Source organism: Pristiophorus japonicus, chromosome 13 (assembly GCF_044704955.1).
Source record: "Pristiophorus japonicus isolate sPriJap1 chromosome 13, sPriJap1.hap1, whole genome shotgun sequence".
In the NCBI taxonomy this organism is placed as follows: Eukaryota; Metazoa; Chordata; class Chondrichthyes; family Pristiophoridae; genus Pristiophorus; species Pristiophorus japonicus.
The window spans coordinates 157910153-157933194 of record NC_091989.1 but is presented as its reverse complement, the minus strand read 5'-3'; the positions used below and the strand labels follow the sequence as shown (position 1 = coordinate 157933194).

At 41.0% G+C, this 23042-nt stretch overlaps 1 protein-coding gene across 1 annotated transcript; it reads right to left on the bottom strand.

Annotated features, from left to right (window-relative positions):
• Window positions 1-753: 753 nt before the first annotated feature.
• Window positions 754-22343, bottom strand: gabarapl2 (GABA(A) receptor-associated protein like 2). The gene is made up of 4 exons (XM_070897000.1): window positions 22204-22343; window positions 10843-10898; window positions 6417-6589; window positions 754-1184 (listed from the first exon to the last, which is right to left on the bottom strand). Exons 1-4 carry the CDS (start codon window positions 22235-22237, stop codon window positions 1094-1096), a joined length of 354 nt encoding a protein of 117 aa, XP_070753101.1. The 5' UTR covers window positions 22238-22343; the 3' UTR covers window positions 754-1093.
• Window positions 22344-23042: the final 699 nt, after the last annotated feature.

The window sequence follows — 23042 nt, the reverse complement described above, 5'->3', positions numbered from 1 at the left end:
TTCAGATTTCCAGCATCCGCAGTATTTTGCTTTTGTAGTTTGATGATCTGGTCACTTTCCAGAACTTTCAGGGATTATGGTTATATGTGAGGATATTTTAGCAATTAAAAAAAAAAGTATTTTGGTGAATTACTGCATTCGTTAGAGTGGGGATTATCTTGTCCACATCTGTCATTTAGTGTCGGCGTCCAACATTCCCAGGTCAGGTAGAGCATGGCCAGATGCAGAGAAAAGATTCTTTTATTCTGCTACAACAATGTGCTTTAAGCTCAGAACAGCATTCCCTCTTGCACCAATGTGTCTTTTTCCATTTCTCACTCCAGCCATCCCTACACGCTGTCTGAATGAGACTGGCAATTTGTGCTGAACTGGGGTAGTTTTGTGTTCTGGGTCCGTATCCACTGAACACTGAAATCACACTGGTCAAACACATTTCACTTAATGTGATTACAGCCAACAAAAACAGAAGGCTTCAATCCAATGAATCTGAACTGGCGATGAACCGGACTGAAGGGGTAGTGTACTATTTCAGTAATATCCAATTTCACTTCCCTTACCCAGCATCCTTACACAGTTGTAATCTATCATCGCATTATTGGATAATCATAGCTGTGCATTTAAGATAGAATGCAGGTTTTTTTCTTTTTTTTTTACTAATAAGAATAAGACATTTTAGATATCTAACATATTACTTAAATGTCCCAAGTAACGAAACATCTATTATTAAGACCACAATTTAAAAAAAAACACAGATTTGTAAATTCTGATGTATTTTATTATTGGTTAGGTTGTTCCAGCCACCTTATCTTTCAATATTTACACAACTTTTCTTAAATACAGGTTTCAACTAATTAAAAATCTCAAACAGCAGGCATGTCACAATACTGAGCTGCAACAAAGAAAACTAATTTGTTTACATAATTTATTAATTTAAACACAATAAACTGAATATAGTGTGAAACAAGTAATAAATGCATTCATAATGATTAATGTTCCGCACAAGATCATATTCCAAAAAGATAATGTATCTACAGTACAAGTAGGCTTTCCATTGGTGAGCATTAACTGTGGCTGTGAGCTAAAGCACAGACATTTAGAAGCCAAATGTGTTTTCTCCACTATAAGCCACATACAAAAATCCATCTTCATCTTTTTCCTTCTCATACAGTTGGCCCATGGTCAAACTACAAGAAGAAACAAACAGCAAGCATAATAATGAAGCAATGTTCTCTTAAATTTTGATGGTTGATAAAGCTGCTGAACTATGAATGAGGTCGATGAACATGTCTTTAAATATAAAGAAACATCTCAAGGTGCTTCACAAATAGACATAAGGGAAACATACTTCAAGTAAAGAAGAGCAAGGTTAGGGGGGGCTTGACCATGGATCTTGAAATTCTTAAAAAGGGGGGGAGGTTTACAGAAGGGTTTGCAAAGTTCTGCCACCAAATGTGGCGCGAAAGGAGCTGGGGGTGCACAGAAGGCCAAAGCAAGAGGGATGGAGTATTTAGGATGGGATCATAAAAAAAAGACTTGCATTTATATAGCGCCTTTCACGACCACCAGACGTCAAAAAGTGCTCTACAGCCAATTAAGTACTTTTTCAAATGTATTGACTGCTCTAATGTAGGAAACGTGGCGGCCAATTTGCACACAGCAAGCTCCAACAATCAGCAACGTGATAATGACCAGATAATCTGTTTTAGTTGATTGAGGGATAAATATTGGCTATTACACTGGGGATAAATCCCCTGCTCTTAGAAATAATGCCGCGGGATCTTTTACGTCCACCTGAGAGGGCAGACAGGGCCTCGGTTTAACGTCTCATCCAAAAGGTGGCACCTCCAACAGTGCAGCATTCTTTCTGTACTGCACTGGAGTATCAGCCTAGATATTTGTGTTCAAGTACCTGGAGTGGGACTTGAATCCACAACCTTCTTCTGATTCAGAGGCAAGGTTGCTATCAACTGAGCCACGGCTGACATAGAGCTGGAGGAGGTTGCAGAGATAGGATGGTGAAAATCCATGGGCGAATTTAGAGGTAAGTACCAGGATTATGGAACAGTGAGCCATTGCAGGTCAGCAAGAACATGGGGGGGGAGGGGGGGGGGCATATGCAGGGCAAGATACATGTGGCAGAGTTGGAGTTTACAGAAGGTGAAGTTTGGGAAGCCAGGAAGGAAAGTGTTGGAGTTGTCCACTCTGGAGGTGACAAAACCATGCATCAGGGTTTTAGCAGCAGAGGGGCTGAGGGAGGGGTCGGGGCAAGCAATGTTACTGAGTTGGACATCAGTAGTCTTGGTGATGTACAGGATGTGGGGCTCAGCTCAGAGTCAAATGGACTAGGTATGATATTATTTATTACTGCTCTTTATTTTTAAAATCTCCATGGGGTTAATTTTCACAACTGGGCAGTAAACTCGGTGTAGTGTATCAGCTGACTATTATATAACCCGCTAGGCTTTCCTGTCCCTTAACTTCAATGGAAAGTATAATCGGGCAGGATGTATAACAGGCACCCAATTCACTACTGCCACCTTTCCAGCTGGCAGTGAACATTAAAATCTACCCCATGTCTCTTCACCATTTTCAGAGTAAGAGTGTCTCAAAGGTATCTATTCCCAGGCATCTATCTATGCTGTTCTGTCATTGGTTGTTAATAGGTAAACATGAGCAATAAAAAAAACCTACCTATGTCTGGTAAAGCACATCGCCTTAGTTTACTCTGGGTTTTTTTGACAAATTTTTGCCAAAGGCCACAATCCCAATATCTATCTGTCCTTCTATTTAATGTATCTGAAGTCCAGCAAAAACTGAAAGGTGGTGGGCTGTGGATGAAGGTTGAGTGATGCACTGAGAGGTACAGATTGAGGAGTGGTTCACCGCAGTATGACTACAATTGGGTTAGTGACCTTTTCCAATGGTCTGCCTGAGAAAGGGAACTAGTCATGTAGGGAATTTGGCACTATCATAGAGTCAGATCTGATGTGGATACCTTCTCAAATTCAGTAGTTTCAGTTGCTCCTGTAAGCATTCTCAGCATCTTGCTTTTATGGGAGTTGACTCTCATGCCCTATATCTATCTTACAATAGCATAACTCAGAGATGTATAATAGTATCCCCTTATGATCTGCATTGGATATTGGCATCTTTTACATGTGTGCTTTTTCAATATGCACACTGAGTGAACACTTGGTGAGATGAGAGCAGATATGAACCTTTAAGGTACTTTTATTTCACAACAAATGAACAAACACAACAGCTGTCATGACCGGATTCAATTCAATTGCATAACTCATCTTTGAGTAATAATACAATTTAAGGACATGCCATACTAGCCCACACTTGATTTACTTGATTTAAACAAGATGGTTAAAAATAACACTATGGATTTGAAGTGTGTTCTAATTGCCAAGATTGGTTAATGAGTTGCTTATGTACAGTCCATAAGGAGACTACATCGTAGCCAACTCATTAGCATTTTAACCACCTGTCATCTCTCATTTTATAAACAAACTTATTGGGATACACTATGCTATTTAAAAGCCCAACATTAACTCTTTTTCCAAATCTTTTCTGTGGAAGAATGATCAGAAAATCGCTAAATGTGACATGCACATTTCCAGCATGGGTACAGTAGCCTAGTGGTTATGGTACTAGACTGACAACCCAGAGTCAGAGTTAAAATCCCAACAGAGCAAGTTGTAAAACTGAATTCAATAAAGTTGGTCATTGGTGGGCAGGCAACAAAAAAACGATCATGAAAGCCAATGGATTGTTGCAAAAACCCAACCAGTTCATTAGTGTCCTTCCAGAAAGGGAACCTGCCACCCTTACCTGTTCTGGACTTCACGTGACCCTAGTCCCACACTATGTGGTTGACTCAATGTTCTCGAGAAAACTAGGGATAGACAATAAATGCTGCCTTGTCAGAATCATCTGCATTAAAATGTATTCTACCTTTCCAGGACACGACAATTTAAATATGCGAAAGGGAATAAGCTTTGTAATGCTTTTGTAATTTTTACTCTTTTGGCAACAAAATAGATGATATCAATGATTGACATTGTTAAGATTTCCACAATCAGTAACAGGAATATTTCACAACATTGAAACTGATTCTATTGCACACATGGAATATCATCTAACAGACAGGAAGCAAAGAGTAGGAGTAAATGGGTACTTTTCAGAATGGCAGGCAGTGACTAGTGGGGTACCGCAAGGTTCTGTGCTGGGGCCCCAGCTGTTTACACTGTACATTAATGATTTAGATGAGGGGATTAAATGTAGTATCTCCAAATTTGCGGATGACACTAAGTTGGGTGGCAGTGTGAGCTGCGAGGAGGATGCTGTGAGGCTGCAGAGCGACTTGGATAGGTTAGGTGAATGGGCAAATGCATGGCAGATGAAGTATAATGTGGATAAATGTGAGGTTATCCACTTTGGTGGTAAAAACAGAGAGACAGACTATTATCTGAATGGTGACAGATTAGGAAAAGGGGAGGTGCAAAGAGACCTGGGTGTCATGGTACATCAGTCATTGAAGGTTGGCATGCAGGTGCAGCAGGCGGTTAAGAAAGCAAATGGCATGTTGGCCTTCATAGCAAGGGGATTTGAGTACAGGGGCAGGGAGGTGTTGCTACAGTTGTACAGGGCATTGGTGAGGCCACACCTGGAGTATTGTGTACAGTTTTGGTCTCCTAACCTGAGGAAGGACATTCTTGCTATTGAGGGAGTGCAGCGAAGGTTCACCAGACTGATTCCCGGGATGGCGGGACTGACCTATCAAGAAAGACTGGATCAACTGGGCTTGTATTCACTGGTGTTCAGAAGAATGAGAGGGGACCTCATAGAAACATTTAAAATTCTGACGGGGTTAGACAGGTTAGATGCAGGAAGAATGTTCCCAATGTTGGGGAAGTCCAGAACCAGAGGTCACAGTCTAAGGATAAGGGGTAAGCCATTTAGGACCGAGATGCAGAGGAACTTCTTCACCCAGAGAGTGGTGAACCTGTGGAATTCTCTACCACAGAAAGTTGTTGAGGCCAATTCACTAAATATATTCAAAAAGGAGTTAGATGAGGTCCTTACTACTAGGGGGATCAAGGGGTATGGCGAGAAAGCAGGAATGGGGTACTGAAGTTGAATGTTCAGCCATGAACTCATTGAATGGCGGTGCAGGCTAGAAGGGCCGAATGGCCTACTCCTGCACCTATTTTCTATGTTTCTATGTTTAGTACACACTGTTCCAAAATTATGCTAAACCTAAATACAACAATTCCCATAGAACACATTATTACAGGGGGATAGTGAATGGTGCTCCAATTGTTCAGTAATTTTAGAGAAGCATATCATAACTCATTTGCTTTTGTCCTGAATATATTTGCTGTTTCTACTGGTGAGGAAACAATAGAAATGTGCTGTCCAAAATACTGGCAAATTTATTCTCTGATTGGTGTCACTTTTATCAGTGCCAGCTAAAAGCAGAGTGTTAACATTGTTTACATTGATAAGGCTGGGATAATTCATTTAATAATACCCATTTGTATTTTTTTTAACATTAAACTCAAAAAAAGATCAATTTGTTCTCAGGATGTTATCGCTGCTGGCAAGTCTGTACTTATTGCCAATTCCAGATCACACTATGGCTCAGTTGCTAGGTTACATTAGATGGCATTGTAAGTCAATCAAATAGAATGAGATTGAAGTCAATTGGAGGACAGACCAGGCAGGGATGGTAGGTTCCCTGAAAGATCAATTGAATTTTTCTAACAATCCAGCAGCTTTCATTGTTATTTGTTTTTGATGCCAGCCAACAAATGAAAAGATTTATTGAATTCAATTTCACAACTTATTATGGTAGATTTTAGACTCATGACCACAGGGTTGTTAGTCTAGTATCATAAGCACTACACAATCATACGCAATACAGAAAATATACTGTACACTTGCAGAGCTTTTGTGTACAAACCCATTTTACACTTGCAGTGAAAATAGATACACACTACAAAATGTTACAATTGAATTCAAAAAGAATATCACCAAATATAGAGGATATATAATGGGTAAAAGTAGACCAGAGTATTCTAAATGGCTTGGGTAACAAATCCCAAATGAATTATGAAGGTAATCCTCATTGTCTGGACATTCTACTGTTGTTCATTAAGTGGCCTATTTATTCCATTAATTGTTCTCTTATTCTTTCTGGCAGCTAGAGACTGAAGTAATGATGCTACTACAGCTTCAGATATAAAAAAGAATAATCCAATTTTAAATGTCTCATTTCTCACTTTGATGAGATTTCTTTGAAATATTTATTTCACTGCATGTAAAGTTTATCATTTACACAATCGGTGCAGATTTATATCTCAAATACTTGGCTAAATAAAACAATTGCAAGTTATTAAATCACTGACCTGGATTGAGGGACTGTCTTATCTACAAAAAGGAAGATGGCTTTCTCAGATGGCAGCTGGATCCGTTTCCTAATAATCCACATGAACTGTGCCACTGTGATGTCAGAGGGCACCAGGTACTTTCTTTTGTCTATATCCACGATCTGTGAGCCAGATACCTTCTCCACTATCACCTATTGCAACCACAAAATAATTACAAACACATTTGATAGCGTTTTTTACTAACATTTTAAATGTTACTTTCAACAGATTTCCGAATAAGTAGTCAGCTTTTTGAGCATTACGGATAGATTTTGAATAAAGGTTATAAATCATAGAAATCATAGAATGGTTACAGCACAGAAGTCCATTCGGCCCGTCAAGCCCATGCTGGCTCTCTGCAAGAGCACCTCAGCTAGTCCCACTTTCCCCGTAAACACAAAAAGTTAGCATGCAGGTACAGCAAGTATTAGGAAGGCAAATGGAATGTTGGCCTTTATTGCAAGGGGCATGGAGTATAAAAGTAGGGAAGTCCAGCTACAACTGTACAGGGCGTTGGTGAGACCACACCTGGAGTACTGCATACAGTTTTGGTCTCCTTATTTAAGGAGGGATATACTTGCATTGGAGGCAGTTCAGAGAAGCTTCACGAGGTTGATTCCTGAGATGAAGGGGTTGTCTTATGAAGAAAGGTTGAGCAGGTTGGGCCTATAGTCATTGGCGTTTAGAAGAATGAGAGGTCATCTAATTGAAATGCATAAGATTCTGAGGGGGCTTGACAGGGTAGATGCAGATAGGATGTTTCCCCTCCTGCGGGAATCTAGAACTAGGGGTCATAGTTTCAGATTAAGGGAACGCCCATTTAAAATGGAAATGAGGAGGAATTTCTTTTCTCAGAGAGTCGTGAATCTTTGGAATTCTCTACCCCAGAGAGCTATGGAGGCTGGGTCATTGAATATATTTAAGGTGGAGATAGACAGATTTTTGAAGATAAGGGAATCAAGGGTTATGGGGAGCAGGCAGGGAAGTGGAGTTGAGACCAAGATCAGATCAGCCACGATCTTATTAAATTGCGGAGCAGGCTTGAGGGGCTAAATGGCCTACTCCTGTTCCTATTTCTTATGTTCTTATGTAAACCTTATGATACTATGATCACTGTTCCCTAAATGTTCACCTATTGACACTTACTCCACTTGACCCACCTCATTCCCCAGAACCAGATCCAGCAATGCCTCCTTCCTCATTGGGCCGGAAACATACTGATCAAAAAAATTCTTCTGAACACTTCAGAAATTCTTCCCCTTCTCTGCCCTTTACACTATTATCCCAGTCTATATTAGGATAGTTGAAGTTCCCCATTATCACTACTCTATAGTTCTTGCATATCTCTGTAATTTCTCTGCAAATCTGCTCCTCCATATTTTTCCCACTAGTTGGTGGCCTATACAATACACCTAGTAATGCAATGGCACCACTATAGTTTCTCAACTCTAGCCATATAGATGCGGTCCTTGACTCCTCCAGGACATCCTCTCTCTCCCCATCACTGCAACTTTCTCCTTAATCAATACTGCCACACCATTCCCTATTTTTCTTTCCCTATCTTTCCTGAACTCTCTATATCCAGGAATATTTAATACACAATCCTGCCCATGTGGCTATTTGCGCCTGCAGCTCGCCAACCTTGTTTACTATGCTTCGTGCTTTCACATACATACACTGTAAACCTATCTTAGACCATCCTGTGTTCTTTCTTAGTCTGACCCCACCTAATACCTTACTATTTCTTGCTTTAGTGCTATCTGTCTCTCCTAATCCATTATGCCCTTTGTTTCTCCTTTCAAATGCTACATCCTGGTGCCCATTCCTTGCCAACTTAGTTTAAACCCTCCCACAAGGATATTGGTACCGGCTCTGTTGAGGTGCAACCCGTCCAGCCTGTACAGGTCCCACCTCCCCCAGAACCGGCCCCCATGCCCCAGAAATCTGAAGCCCTCCCTCTTGCACTATCTCTCCAGCCACGCATTCATCTGCTCTATCCTCCTATTTCTATACTCACTTGCGCGTGGCACCGGGAGTAATCCAGAGATTACTACCTTTGAGATCCTGCTTTATAATCTTTCCTAGCTCCCTAAAATCTGCCTGCAGGACCTCTCCCTCTTGCTACCTATGTCATTGGCATGAATATGGACCACAATCTCTGGCTGTTCACCCTCCCCTCTCAGAATGTTCCGCAGCCGCTCAGTGACATTCTTAACCCTGGCACCAGGAAGACAACATACCATCCTGGAGTCACGTCTGTGGCTGCAGAAACGCCTGCTGCTCTCCTAATTATTGAATCCCCTAACACTATTGCTTTCCCTGTCTTCCTCTTGCCCCCGCCACCCCCCGTACAGCTGAGACACCCGTGGTGCCATGAATGTGGCTCTGGCTGTACTTCTCAGAGGAACCACTGGCCTCGCCAGTACTCAGAACAATATTTTGCAGATATTTCCAATTTACAAATATTTTAAAAAGGCAACAAACATTACAAACACGGATTGTCATATTGTGTGGCAGGTACTGCCCTTGCCCTATATTTCAGTGTTTCTGATCTTATGAAATGGGTGATTGCAGCCACTTGTAGAAAAGCCCTGTAAATATTGCTGCAACTAACTCAGTTAAAGCACAACTTGGGACAAAAGAGAAGTCACAATACTCGAAACGTTAACCTGACCTTTCTCCCACCACAGATGCTACCCGACCTGCTGAATGTTTCCAGCATTCTCTATTTGTTTCAGGGACAAATGTAGGGCAGGTACTTAATGATCACAGAACATACACCTGGACATCCCTACAGCTTTAATAGAATTTTGAGAACACAGAAGTGCTCAATTTCCTCTTTTAATTCTAGTTTTAAAATGACTGAAATTTCTTTATAGTAAATTGTTAAAACTATCTACACATTCTAAAACAAAAGCAAAATACTGTGGATGCTGGAAATCTGAAATAAAAGCAGAAAATGCTGGAAACACTCAGCAGGTCAGGCAGCATCTGTGGAGAGAGAAACAGAGTTAACATTTCAGGTTGATGACTTTTAGTCAAAACTACAAAAAGTCATCGACCTGAAACGTTAACTTTGTTTCTCCCTCCACAGGTGCTGTCTGACTTGCTTAGTATTTCTGGCATTTTAAGTTTTTATTACACATTCTAAAAGTTATAAAATATGAAAAGGGTTAACTTCAGTAAGTTTACTTAATACAGTTCAGATATAGTTAAAAAAAACAATTTGGTCATATAAGTAAAGTAATGTAATAATAATTCTGCCAAAGTGTATGAATATTCTTATTAGAATCATAAAATGGTTACTGCACAGGAGGCCATTGGAGGCCGTGCTGACTCTCTTCAAGAGCACTTCAGCTAGTCCCATTTCCCCTGCCCTTTCCCTGTAGCCCTGCACATTTTTTCCTTCAGATACTTATCCAATTCCCTTTTGAAAGCCACGACTGAGTTTGCCTCCACCACCCTTTCCAGATCTTATCCACTCGCTGTGTAAAAAAGTTGTCACATCACCTTTGCTTCTTTTGCCAATCACCTTAAATCTGTGTCCTCAGTTTCTCTCTATCTACTGTCTAGACCCCCTCACGAGCACCTCTATCAAATCTCCTCTCACCCTTCTTTGCTCTAGGAGAACAATCCCAGCTTCTCCAGTCTCTCCATATAATTGTTCATAAAAGGTCATAATGAATGTTCTGTATATGTTTGCATGTAAATGCCCTGCTTGTTAGTTTAGTGCATATTAAATCAGATATTACAACATATATAGGTTAAAGGAAAAGTCATTTGCCTCATCAATCAATTTTCCTGGTAACAGAGATCCATGAAGAACACTGCAATCACTTATTTCTGGTGTCACCCTCCAGGGGCTAATCTGTCACAACCTTAGCCTGGATCCAAGTTTTGTACACTGTAATATTCTGTTTACTGAAAACCCAACCCACTATTCTTTGTTTAGATTCTACCAATTTAAACCTTTACTGTAATAGGTTGGATTTTTTTAAGTTCAAGTTAAAGAAATGCCAGACTGAAGCATTAAATATGTGCTAAATAAATGACTTAAATTAAAATCTATATTGAGTTTTACAGAAGTAGGCCATTCAGCCCACCGTACCTACACCATTCCCCTGCTTGTTCCGTATAGCCTTTTAAATTCTTTTTTTTCAAATATTTGTCCACTTTCCTTTTAAAAGCAATTATGACACTATTTTCGTAGCTGTTTTGAAGCTTTGACCTCGATTTCTTTCAAATATACAAAATCCAGTAGGACTTTTATCTTTGAATGTTAAGTTAGAATTCATTTTTATAAGGAAATAAAATTAATTAATTCCCATTTTTCTTTTGTCAAAACATAATGCAAAAAGAATTCTCATCAAAGCATTTTATACCATTTTATTGGAATGATACTCACTGGCACTCTGTCTGGATATTTAGCTCTAATTTTGGCAGATTCGACACACCTGTGTTCTGTAAAGTAACGGTAAGTATTAATGGAAAGAAATTTAACATACACGTTTTTTCCTCACACACTTTCTCACTTCCTCCCTGATAGTGTTGCCGCCCTTGCTGGGTTTGGGTTCCACATGCAGCAGTTTACCTCCAGTACCTTGCCCAAGCAGCAATTTTTCATGTGGATCCTCAGCAGCTCATTTTTCTGTGGGTGACATCTTAGCCAGGCCCAACCCCCTGTCCATGTGACCTTCCAGCAGGAGTTGCTGAATAGTGATCAACAGTGGGAAACCAGACCAATATTCCTTTCCCTAATCCAGGAGTGCCGTAATCATTCTTCCTGCACCTCTAATTGACAGCAGCTAAGTCAACTTAAAATGGGGTTCGAAACTGAGATTTTCCTGCTCGTGTGGCTACCTCAGAACCATTGGTGGAGGCCTCAGTACTATTTAACTACTCGCTGTCTGACAGAGATGAGGAGGAATTTCTTCTCTCAGAGGGTCGTGAATCTTTGGGATTCTCTACCCCAGAAAGCTGTGGAGGCTGAGTCATTGAATATATTCAAAGCTGAGATAGACAGATTGTTGAATTACAGGGGAGTCAAGGGTTATGAGGACTAGGCTGGAAAGTGGAGTTGAGGCCAAGATCCGATTAGCCTTGATCTTACTGAATGGCAGAGCAGGCTCAAGAGGCCGAATGGCCTACCCCTGCTCCTATTTCTTATGTTCTTATGTTCTTAGTGCACAGGATAGAGAGATGGAGAGAACATTTGCTCAAACTATATATACAGAAGAAAATGTTAACCAATGACTTCCTTCTTTCAATAGCTCACTGTGTGAGCTCAGACAAATAAGAATATATTTTGCTAGATAACTAATGCCTATTGATAATTTTGTTTCTCTCTGTATGAATTCCAAATCAATAGAGATTGGAGAGGACTGATTTTTCTTTGAAATCAGTAAATTGTGGGTAGGTTGTTGGGCTTGGAGGAAAGATTCCTGCTCCTCCTGGCCCACAAGCAGTGCTGTAAAGGCACTTACCTCAAGGATTCCACCCTTCAGATCTGCTTTCAGCTGCCGAGTTTCCCGAGGCCCGGGAAATACGGCTGCCTATGATTAAAAATTGAATCACTGTTAAAAATGAAGGCAGCCAACCTCATTATAATATTTAAATGACCAATACATTTCCCGAAAGCAGATTGGTCACCGTCTTTCGCCCTGCCTCCATTAAACCGGAAGTGGGTGGGTTCAAGGCAGTTTCAGTTCCTGTTCCAGATTTTTTGCATTTTAATCTCTGACACAACCCCAGCCCACCCATTTTTGGAAGTTAAGATTCAGCCTGCAGGCTCTACACCAGGAAGTATAAAGCAGGAAGTATAAATTATATTTAATCATGTATAGAGAGCAAAATAAAGATTGAGAAAGATTTGAGAGCGATAAAAGAGAATAAGTTTTTTTTTTAAATGTGTACATTTAAAAAAAATATCCAGCACTAATTAACGTCTGAAGGAATGAGACTCCACACTTATAAAATTACATTTTCAGGGCCTGAGAGGTTGTTTGGCAGTAATTATTACTTATCACGCTGTTAAAAATGCACTTACTCCTGAACGCACAAGCCCTAACCTTTTCTGGTGTCTTTAGTGGACAACTGGTGGGCAAGTACCCCAGGTTCACACTATTACATTGATTTCAGTACCGAGTTCATCAGCGAGGACTGTTACAGTGCACCCTGTGGAAGAGTGGGGTATCTCTGACATGTGCGGACGCCAAAAGTTGCTCTCCGATTTACTCCATTATAACAGTGGGTGCTGTTAGCCTCACCGCTATTATCTATACAAAATCCGGGCCATGGAACCACTGTAAATGGGTTGGCAGTCACGATTTCCACATTTGTAATGAGTTCTGATTTCAGAAATAGATTGGGAAAGATACAGCACAGTGGCAATGTGGTTCTGCCCTGTAGGGGAAAGAAAATTAATTAAGCAAATCAACCTACAATACTGGTGCACCTCCTGAACAGGTACAGAATGGCATTGGAAGAGGTCGGAAGCCACTCAGCTTCATGTACTTCTGGCACAAAGAGCATATAGCTTGGGGACTGATCTAAAAAGGAGAAAAGCTTAACTTTAAATAGTGGTGGTGGGGGTGAGGGTTGGGGGGAGATAAAATAAAATAAGGAAGCTGTACTTTTCAACTATTATCATTATTCCTATTTCACTTCGAATAGAGCAATAACAAAAATCTCCAATAAAAACAATGTTAAATTCTCAACCTTATTAAAATTCTCTATTTAAACATGGAAAGTGTCTTATTAAATTCTAAATGATGCTTCAAAGTAAAGAGGAAAAACAAGGGGCAGTAATTTAAAAAAATTAGTGACCTTACCAAAAAAACTGGTCAAATATACAATGAACTCTGAACAGTTGCAGTTTTTTAAATATTATTCATTCCCGGGATGTGGGCATCGCTGACAAGGCCAGCATTTATTGCCCATTCCTAAGTGCCCTTGAGAAGGTGGTGGTGAATCACCTTCTTCAAACGCTGCAGTCCATTGCTAATTAAATGCTGGTCTTTATATCTAGAGGACTAGAATACAAGGGGGTACATGAGACTATAAGAAATAGGAGCAGGAGTAGGCCACCTGGCCCCTCGAGCCTGCTCTGCCATTTAATAAGATCATGGCTGATCTGATCATGGAATCAGCTCCACTTCCCTGCCCGCTTCCCATAACCCTTTATTCCCTTATCGCTCAAAAATCTGTCTATCTTCGCCTTAAATATATTCAATGACCCAGCCTCCACAGCTCTCTGGAGCAGAGAATTCCATAGATTTACAACACACTGAGAAGAAATTCCTCCTCACCTTAGTTTTAAATGGGCGGCCCCTTATTCTGAGACTATGTCCCCTTGTTTTAGTTTCCCCTATGAATGGAAATATCTTCTCTGCATTCACCTTGTCGAGCCTCCTCATTATCTTATATGTTCCAATAAGATCACCTCTCATTCTTCTGAACTCCAATGAGTTTGGGCCCAACTTACTCAACCTATCTTCATAAGTCAACCCCCTCATCTCCGGAATCAACCGAGTGAATCTTCTCTGAACAGCCTCCAATGCAAGTATATCCTTCCTTAAATACAGAGACCAAAATTGCACGCAATACTCTAGGTGTGGCCTCACCAATACCCTGTAGTTGTAGCAGGACTTTGCTGCTTTTATACTCTATCCCCCTTGCAATAAAGGCCAACATTCCATTTGCCTTTCTGATTACTTGCTGTACCTGCATACTCACTTTGTACGGCAGCACTTTGGGGTAGAGGTTATACTGCAGTTATACAAAACCCTGGTTAGACCACACCTGGAGTACTGTAAGCAGGTCTGGGCATCACACCGTAGGAAGGATATACTGACCTTGGAGGGAGTGCAGCGTACGTTTACCAGAATGATACCCGGACTTCAAGAGTTAAGTTACGAGGAGAGAGTACACACATTGGGTTGTATTCCCTAGAATTTAGACGGTTAAGAGGTGATCTGATCAAAGTTTTCAGGATATTAAGGAGAACAGAGAGGGTAGAGAGAAACTATTTCTGCTGGTTGGGGATTCTAGGTCTAGGGGGCATAGTCTAAAAATTAGATCCAGATCTTTCAGGAGTGAAATTAGGAAACGCTTCTACACACAAAGGGTGGTAGAAGTTTGGAACTCTCTTCTGCAAATGGTAATTGATGCTAGATCAATTGTTAATTTTAAATCGGAGATTGACAGCTTTCTGTTAACTAAAGGTATTAAAGGATTTGGGCCAATGGATATGGAGTTAGGTCGCAGATCAGCCGTGATCTCATTGAATAGCGTAGCAGGTTCGAAGAGCTGAATGGCCTACTCCTGTTCCTATGTCGTGCAGATATTCCCATAGTGCTTTGTTGGGTAGGGAGTGCCAAGATTTTTATCCAGCGATGATGAAGGAACAGGCAATATATTTCCATGTCAGGATGGTGTGTGACTTGGAAGGGAACTTGTGGGTGATGGTGTTCCCATGCTCCTGCTGCCCTTGTCTAGGTGGTAGAGGTTGTGGGTTTGGGAGGTTCTGTTGAAGAAGCCATAGCACATTGCTGTGGTGTATCTTGCGGTGTAGATGGTACACACTGCGGCCATGTTGCACCAATGGTGGAGGGAGGGAATGTTTAAGGTGGTGGATGGGGTGCCGACCAAGTGGGCTGCTTTGCCTGGATGGTGTCGAGCTTCTTCAGTGTTATTGGAGCTGCACTCATCCAGGCAAGTGGAGAGTATTCCATCACACTCCTGACTTGTGCCATATAGATGGTGAAAAGCTTTGGGGAGTCAGGTGGTGAGTCACTTAGCACAGAATACCCGGTCTCTGACCTGCTCTTGTAGCTACGGTATTTATATGGCTGGTCCAGTTAAGTTTCTGGTTAATGGTGACCCCCAGGATGTTAATGGTCTGGGGGGATTTGATGATGGTAATGCCACTGAATGTCACGTGGAGGCAGTTAGACCCTCTGTTATTGGAGATGGTTATTGCCTGGTTCTTGTGTGGCGCAACTGTTTCAGTCCATGCTGGTGTTTATGCTCCACACGAGCTTCCTTCTACCCCTCTTTATCTAACTCAAATCAGCATATCCTTCTATTCCTCTCTCCGTCTTGTGCTTATCTAGCTTACCTTTCATTGCATCTGTGCTATTTGCCTCACTACTCCTTGTGGTAATGAGTTCTGCATTCTTACCACTTTGTGGGTAAAGAAGTTTCTCCTGAATTCGTTATTGGATTTATTAGTGACTATCTTGTATTTATGAACTCTAGTCTCGGACTCCTCGGACAAAAGTGGAAACATTTTGTCTATTTTTATCCGATCAAACCCTTTCATTATCTTAAAAGTCTGCATCCCATAGTACTTAAGGAAGTGGCCCTAGAAATAGTGGACGCATTGGTAGTCATTTTCCAACATTCTATAGATTCTGGATCAGTTCCTATGGATTGGAAGGTAGCTAATGTAACCCCACTTTTTAAAAAAAGGAGGGAGAGAGAAAACAGGGAATTATAGACTGGTTAGCCTGACATCGGTGGTGGGGAAAATGTTGGAATCAATTATTAAAGACGTAATAGCCGCGCATTTGGAAAGCAGTGACAGGATCGGTCCAAATCAGCATGGATTTATGAAAGGGAAATCATGCTTGACAAATCTTCTAGAATTTTGAGGATGTAATAGTAGAGTGGACAAGGGAGAACCAGTGGATGTGGTATATTTGGACTTTCAAAAGGCTTGTGACAAGGTCCCACACAAGAGATTAGTGTGCAAAATTAAAGCACATGGTATTGGGGGTAATGTATTGACGTGGATAGAGAACTGGTTGGCAGACAGGAAGCAAAGAGTAGGAATAAACGGGTCCTTTTCAGAATGGCAGGCAGTGACTAGTGGGGTACCACAAGGTTCAGTGCTGGGCCCCCAGCTATTTACAATATACATTCATGATTTGGACGAAAGAATTGAATGTAATATCTCCAAGTTTGCAGATGACACTAAGCTGGGTGGCAGTTGAGCTGTGAGGAGGATGCTAAGAGGTGACTCGGACAGGTTAGGTGAGTGGGTAAATGCATGGCAGATGCAGTATAATGTAGATAAATATGAGGTTATCCACTTTGGTGGCAAAAACAGGGAGGCAGAATATTATGTGAATGGTGACAGATTAGGAAAAGGGGAGGTGAAATGAGACTTGGGTGTCATGGTACATCAGTCATTGAAAGTTGGCATGCAGGTACAGCAGGCAGTGAAGAAGGCAAATGGCATGTTGGCCTTCATAGCGAGAGGATTTGAGTATAGGAGCAGGGAGGTCTTACTGCAGTTGTACAGGGCTTTGGTGAGGCCACACCTTGAATATTGTGTACAGTTTTGATCTCCTAATCTGAGGAAGGACATTCTTGCTATTGAGGGAGCGCAGCAAAGGTTCACCAGACTGATCCCCGGGATGGCAGGACTGACATATGAAGAAAGATTGGATCGACTAGGCATATATTCACTGGAATTTAGAAGAATGAGAGGGGATCTCATAGAAACATATAAAATTCTGACGGGATTGGACAGGTTAGATGCATGAAGAATGTTCCCGATGTTGGGGAAGTCCAGAACCAGGGGTCACGGTCTAAGGATAAGGGGTAAGCCATTTAGGACCGAGATGAGGAGAAACTTCTTCACTCAGAGAATTGTGAACCTGTGGAATTCTCTACCACAGAAAGTTGTTGAGGTCAGTTCGTTAGATATATTCAAAAGGGAGTTAGATGTGGCCCTTACGGCTAAAGGGAGAGAAAGCAGGAATGGGGTACTGAAGTTGCTTGATCAGCCATGATCATATTGAATGGTGGTGCAGGCTCGAAGGGCCGCATGGCCTATTCCTGCACCTATTTCTATATTTCTATCATGTCACCCCACAGCTTTCTCTTTTCCAGTGAAAAAGCCTGTTCAGCCTATCCTGATAACAGAGCTGAGAGGATGTACTTATCATCCTTGTGAATCTTTTTTGCACCTTCTTTTTAGAACACGGAGACCAGAACTGTTCACAGTATTCCAAGTGTGGTCTAAGCAAGGTTCGATACAAGTTTAACATAAATTCTCTGCTTTTCAACTCTATCCCTCTGGAAATGAATCCCAGTGCTTGATTTGCTTTTTAGAAAATATTATTTGAACTGTAGCGAAGACATAAAGAACACACAAGACAGCAATACATTTTCCTTCTGTCAAGTATTTTAAAGTGGCGATATAAATGTAGGTTACTGTTGCATGAGTGCAGTGTATCACTCCTGTACTGAAAACTTTAATTTAGTAATCATACTTTGTAGCATTGCATATCATTTGGGTTCTCTCCTGCCTATGTTTAAAAACGGCAAACTAAATTATTGGATCCATTTTTTCTTTTGTGAAAAATATGTTTAATTTCACTATTTTTGACACTGGGATTCTCTTGAGTTAAAGAGCTCAAATAGACCACAGTGACATGTAACACTCCATACTTATATTAACAGACCAGTTTCTATATCAACTGGTGCAATTTTATGTTGGATTGATGCAAAGTACGGTATCACTAGGTTAAGATTGTTGATCGGAGAGCAATACAAATTTTGCCAAGCAATGAGACCACAATGAGGTGCTAGTCTGACACTTGTTGGGGTTCAACCAGTTGCAGTACAACTGCATCTGGTGCAAAACCAATCAGACATTTTAAAAGGTTCCTTGTTTGTCTTGATATATGGATATCCAATAACCTGAATTGCACATATGTGCCTCAAACCAATAAGGAACCTCAAATGCAGCAGTAATTTGTGACCTCCCCATGACATTTTTGTACAATACAACAACAACCACTTGCATTTATATAGCACCTTTAACATAATAAAATGTCCCAAGGCGCTTCACGGGAACATTATCAAACAAGATTTGAGAGCGAGCCATATAAGAACATATTACGACAGATGACCAAAAGCTTGGTCAGAGGTAAGTTTTAAGGAGCATCTTAAAGGAGGAGAGTTTTTGGGAGGGAATTCCAGAGCTTAGGGCTTACGCAGCTGAAGGCACGGCTGTCAACGGTGCAATAATTAAAATCAGGGATGTGGAAGAGGCCAGAATTGGAGGAGCGCAGAGATCTTTGAGGGTTGTAGGGCTGGAGGCAGTTAGAGATAGGGAGGGGCGAGGCCATGGAGAAATAATGCATACCAACTTCCTTTCTCCTTGCCTCTCATCTGGAAAACTGCTCAGCATCCCAACAAAGTGCTTGAGCAGGTCATGAATAATACATGACAAAGCAGACTTATTACAATTCACTTATCACAGGAAAGCACAACAAAATGGTGACATCATTGAATGCATAAATTACAGAAATAAAATATGATAAAAAGGTCTTATATATATATATTATAAATAAATTACCAGATGTCATTGTGCTGCTGGTACAACCGTTAGCAGATATTTATTTATTTTCTGTAGGTGTGTAGCGGAGGGTAGCATACCCAAATTTTTATTTTTAATAGGTGAGTATGCTCACTTTTTGTCAGCATGTAGTGGAAGGTATATTAAATATACACACTTTTCATTTTTGGATGCTAAAGTATGAATGAGAATTAAACAGTGCATTGCGCTTAGTCCTCATCAACATACATACAGACACCATGTTTAATCCTCACTCAAATATTATCCTCATTATAGTATATGCTGCATAGAATCAGCATTCAGAAACATCTCCCCATTACATTCTATCTTAATCCTCATATTACTTATTTTTCATGTCTAACTCTTGTTCCCTTCAGAAATGTAACTCGTTATTAATGCAGGCGAATGAGAAACCCCCAACCAACTATTAAATAGATAACTATGAATGGTTTGTGCTGATAAATTAATTTATTCTCACCTATTGCCAAAACCCATCATCTGATTTAGGTTCAGAGCTCATTTAAAGGCAAATTCTAAATGAAGATGTTCTCAGATTAATATTGCTCCTTTGATCTACACATTAATAGCGATGCAGAATAATGATGATATGACAAAAGAGAAAGAGAAATGACAAAATCAAACAGTACTCCCAGTCTCAAACATGGCAAGCCTCCAGTTGCAAGCTTGAATGGACCACTTCTTTCTTGGACATCAAACCCTGTCTCCAAAAGCACAAGATAGAAGTGACACAAGGTCGAGGCAATGCAGGCAGCCATCTTCTGATGAAGCCCATAAGGCTCTGTGGCAGTTAGTGTAACAGAGAGCTATTTTTATACTTTGTACTATTGTATTGTCAGGCTGAAAATTACTGTCGCACTATTAGCAGATAAGCATTTAATACACTTTTATGGCTTTCCTCCCTCTGCTATATTAACAGCAGCACTTTTTCTAAAAAATAAATGTGTTAATACCATGCTAAAATAAACATCCAGTAGATTATCACAAGTGTTAACTATCCATATGCTAATACAGTACTGTCACTAGTAATTTTAGCTCAAAAAAGTGATACAGCAAGAAATGACAACTTGTATTTATATTGCGCCTTTAATGTAGTAAACAGTTCATGGCTTTTAACAGAAAATGGACACCAGGCATTAGTGGAAGAGTTCGGAGGTGTGATTGAAAGCATGGTCAAAGGTTTTGTGGAGGATTTTGAAAGCGGGGGTGGGGGGAGAATGGTAGATGGATTTAGGGAAAGTGTGGCAGAGTGCGGGGCCAAGATGTTGGAAATCTGCCACCAAAGGTGGAGTGGAAGAAGTGGGAAAGTATGTGAAACCAGAGTCGCACATACAGTAAAGGAGATTGCAGTAATTGGGAAGGGCGAGACTGCAGCCGAATTTGTAAACAAGTGTCAGAAGTTTGAATTCAATATGCTGTTGGATGGGGAGCCAGTGGAAGCCAGCAAGGCCACGAGTGCACAACTTAATGTGGGTATGACAAAAGCAAAATATTGCAGTTGCTGGAAATCTGAAATAAAAACAGAAAATGCTGGAAATACTCAGGTCAGGCAGTATCTATGGAGAGAGAAATAAAGTTAACATTTCAGGTTGATGGCATTTCATCAGAACACAATGTGGGTATGGTTCAGGTAGTGGAGTAGGGTAGAGTTTAGGAGTCAGCAAGGGAAGTATTAGATAAACCAAGTCTGGAGCTGATGAAAGCATGGATGAGAGTTTCAGTGGCAGTGGCAGTGAGACAAGGATAGAGCTGGAAGGTGATGCAGAGGTGGAAATATGAATGACTGTCAGCAATTTATTTTGAGAAAAAGCCTGGAAATAATTGTTGGCAATATTAGTGGGGGGTAGAGACATGAGTTCGTGGATGATAAGGGCCGTGTTCACAAGTGAATGGACATTCTAGTGGGAGATGTGGAGAGGGACTAGTTATAGCTGATCCGCTAACAGAGTCCACAGTGTCAGCTGGGAAGGTGCTGGGCAAAATTAGCCCCCAGTGGGCATGCTTGTCGGCAAGAGAGGATGGGGCAGTTGAGGTTGGTGCTTCTAAGGGAGCAGCAACAAGTGCTTTGATGGACCCTTCGGAGGATGCCAAGAGAGGCACAAATGGAAACTGTAGGCTTAATCTAAGCCTCTGTAAACTTGAGATCATCCAAAACTCTGCTGCCTGTGTCGTAACTAGCACCAAGTCCAGTTCACTCATCACCCTTGTGCTCGCTGACCTACATTGGCTCCTGGTTAAGCCACGTCTCGATTTTAAAATGCTCATCCTTGTTTTTAAATCCCTCCATGACCTTACCCCTCCCTATCTCTGTAATCTCCTGCAGCCCTACAACCCTCCGAGATAGCTGCACTCCTCCAATTCTGGCCTCTTGAGTATCCTCGATTTTAATCACTCCACTATTGGCAGCTGTGCCTTCAGCTGTCAAGACTGTAAGCTCTGGAATTCCTTTCCTAAACCTCTCCATCCTCCTTTAAGACTCTCCTTAAAACCGACCTCTCATCTGCCCTAATATCTCCTTTTGTGGCTTGGTGTCAAAATGTGTTTGATAATGCTCCTGTGATTTTTTACTACGTTAAAGGTGCTATATAAATACAAGTTGTTGTTATTGTAGTAGTGGTCTTAGTGATGGATAGGAATTGGGAGTCTGAAGCTCAATTCAGGGTCCTCTAGTTTGAATTGAGCTTGAACAAGGAGCCAAGGTGGACATAAAAGGTCCCATTTGTGAGAGTAAGGGAATTCTCCTCGTGTCCTTGCCAACATTTATCCCTCAATCAAAACCACCAAAAGCAGATTAACTGGTTATTTATCTCATTGCTGCTTGTGGGACCTTGCTGTGCATAAATCCGTTCCCTACGTTACAACAATGACTACACTTCAGTAGTACTTCATAAGCTTTTTGCAACATTCTTCGGTGATGAAAGTCACTATATAAATGCAAGTTCTTTCCTTTTATTATATGTCGTTCTAAGTTGGTGTGATGTCTGGCCTGTCTCTCAGAGCAGTATATTTACAGATGCTGCTGAAATTTAAAGGGAAGGGTTGGGCAAGCTGGTACAGTTATACATGCATAAATAAATAATGTACTATATTGTATTATCTAAATATAGAAATTACAGTATAAAACAGATTTTGAATTTATGACTGTTTTTACTGGAACACTGGTTATACAGGTATGCAATATTCGAATGTTGGGTACAGGATTCTGAAAACCTCCAGTAGACGCAATCATTCACACACCCTAAAAGAAAAACAAACAAGAGCCTCGAAAGGCAAACTGCGCAGGTCAGCACTAGGCCCTGAAGACGTCAAACGCAACACCGCAGAATGCATTCGCTGCCGCTACTACAAGTAATCGCGGCGGCAGGCTGAACTCACCTAATGAATGATCTTCTTTAAACATCCATTTCATGTTGCCCGCTGTACAAAAGTATCTATTTGCCAAACAGAAACAAAACGCTGCTACAACCTAACACTCTGAGTACTGCACCGTATCAAGCTCAGGGAATGTCCTGTCGGTCTGAACTATTCCTCGCTGAAAGAAGGGGGTGAATGTCAGGAAGGAGAATGCCAAGACAATTCTGGCAGCGAGAATATACCTTGTACATACAAATATTTTAAGAACAATATTTTCTTCCGTAGTCTCTGGTTTGTATTGTTGTATGACAGTTTCAAATGATCTTCCTTTGCCTTGTATGAATAATTACAGAGGATCAATGTATCCCTTAGAATGATGTGGTTTGTTCTGGAAGATTACTTCAGCCATCAAATTGCACATCACTTATGACTTTAAAGAGGAAATATTTTGACACATTTTGTATTTTTCCTTCTCCAACATAGATTCCAGATTGAGGGAAAGTGTAAGCACCGCAACTGGAAGGGGACATTTTAGCAACTGCCCCCACCCAACCCAGTTGTCCTGAGAAGGTGGTGATGGACCATCTTCTTGAACCACTGCAGTCCCTTGTTCTTTGTGGGGGTTTGATACAACTGAGTGGCTTGTGAGGCCACTTCTGAGGGCAGTTAAGTCAATCACGTTTGTGTGGTTGGTGTTGGAAGTCACATATAGGCTAGATGGGGTAAGATCGGCAGATTTCCTTCCCTAAAGGACATTAGTGATAATTGGGCTTTTACAACAATCCGGAAGCTTTATGGTCCCTTTTACTGATACTGCAAGGTAGTTGGGCAATTTGGCTGGAATAATTAAAAGTGGTGGC

Coding starts and splice junctions, on each gene's coding strand:
- gabarapl2 (XM_070897000.1), bottom strand. CDS start 22,237: ATGAAATGGATGTTTAAAGAAGATCATTCATTAG. Junction 10,899..22,203: donor TAAAGAAGATCATTCATTAG/GTGAGTTCAGCC, acceptor GTTACTTTACAG/AACACAGGTGTGTCGAATCT. Junction 6,590..10,842: donor AATATCCAGACAGAGTGCCA/GTGAGTATCATT, acceptor TGGTTGCAATAG/GTGATAGTGGAGAAGGTATC.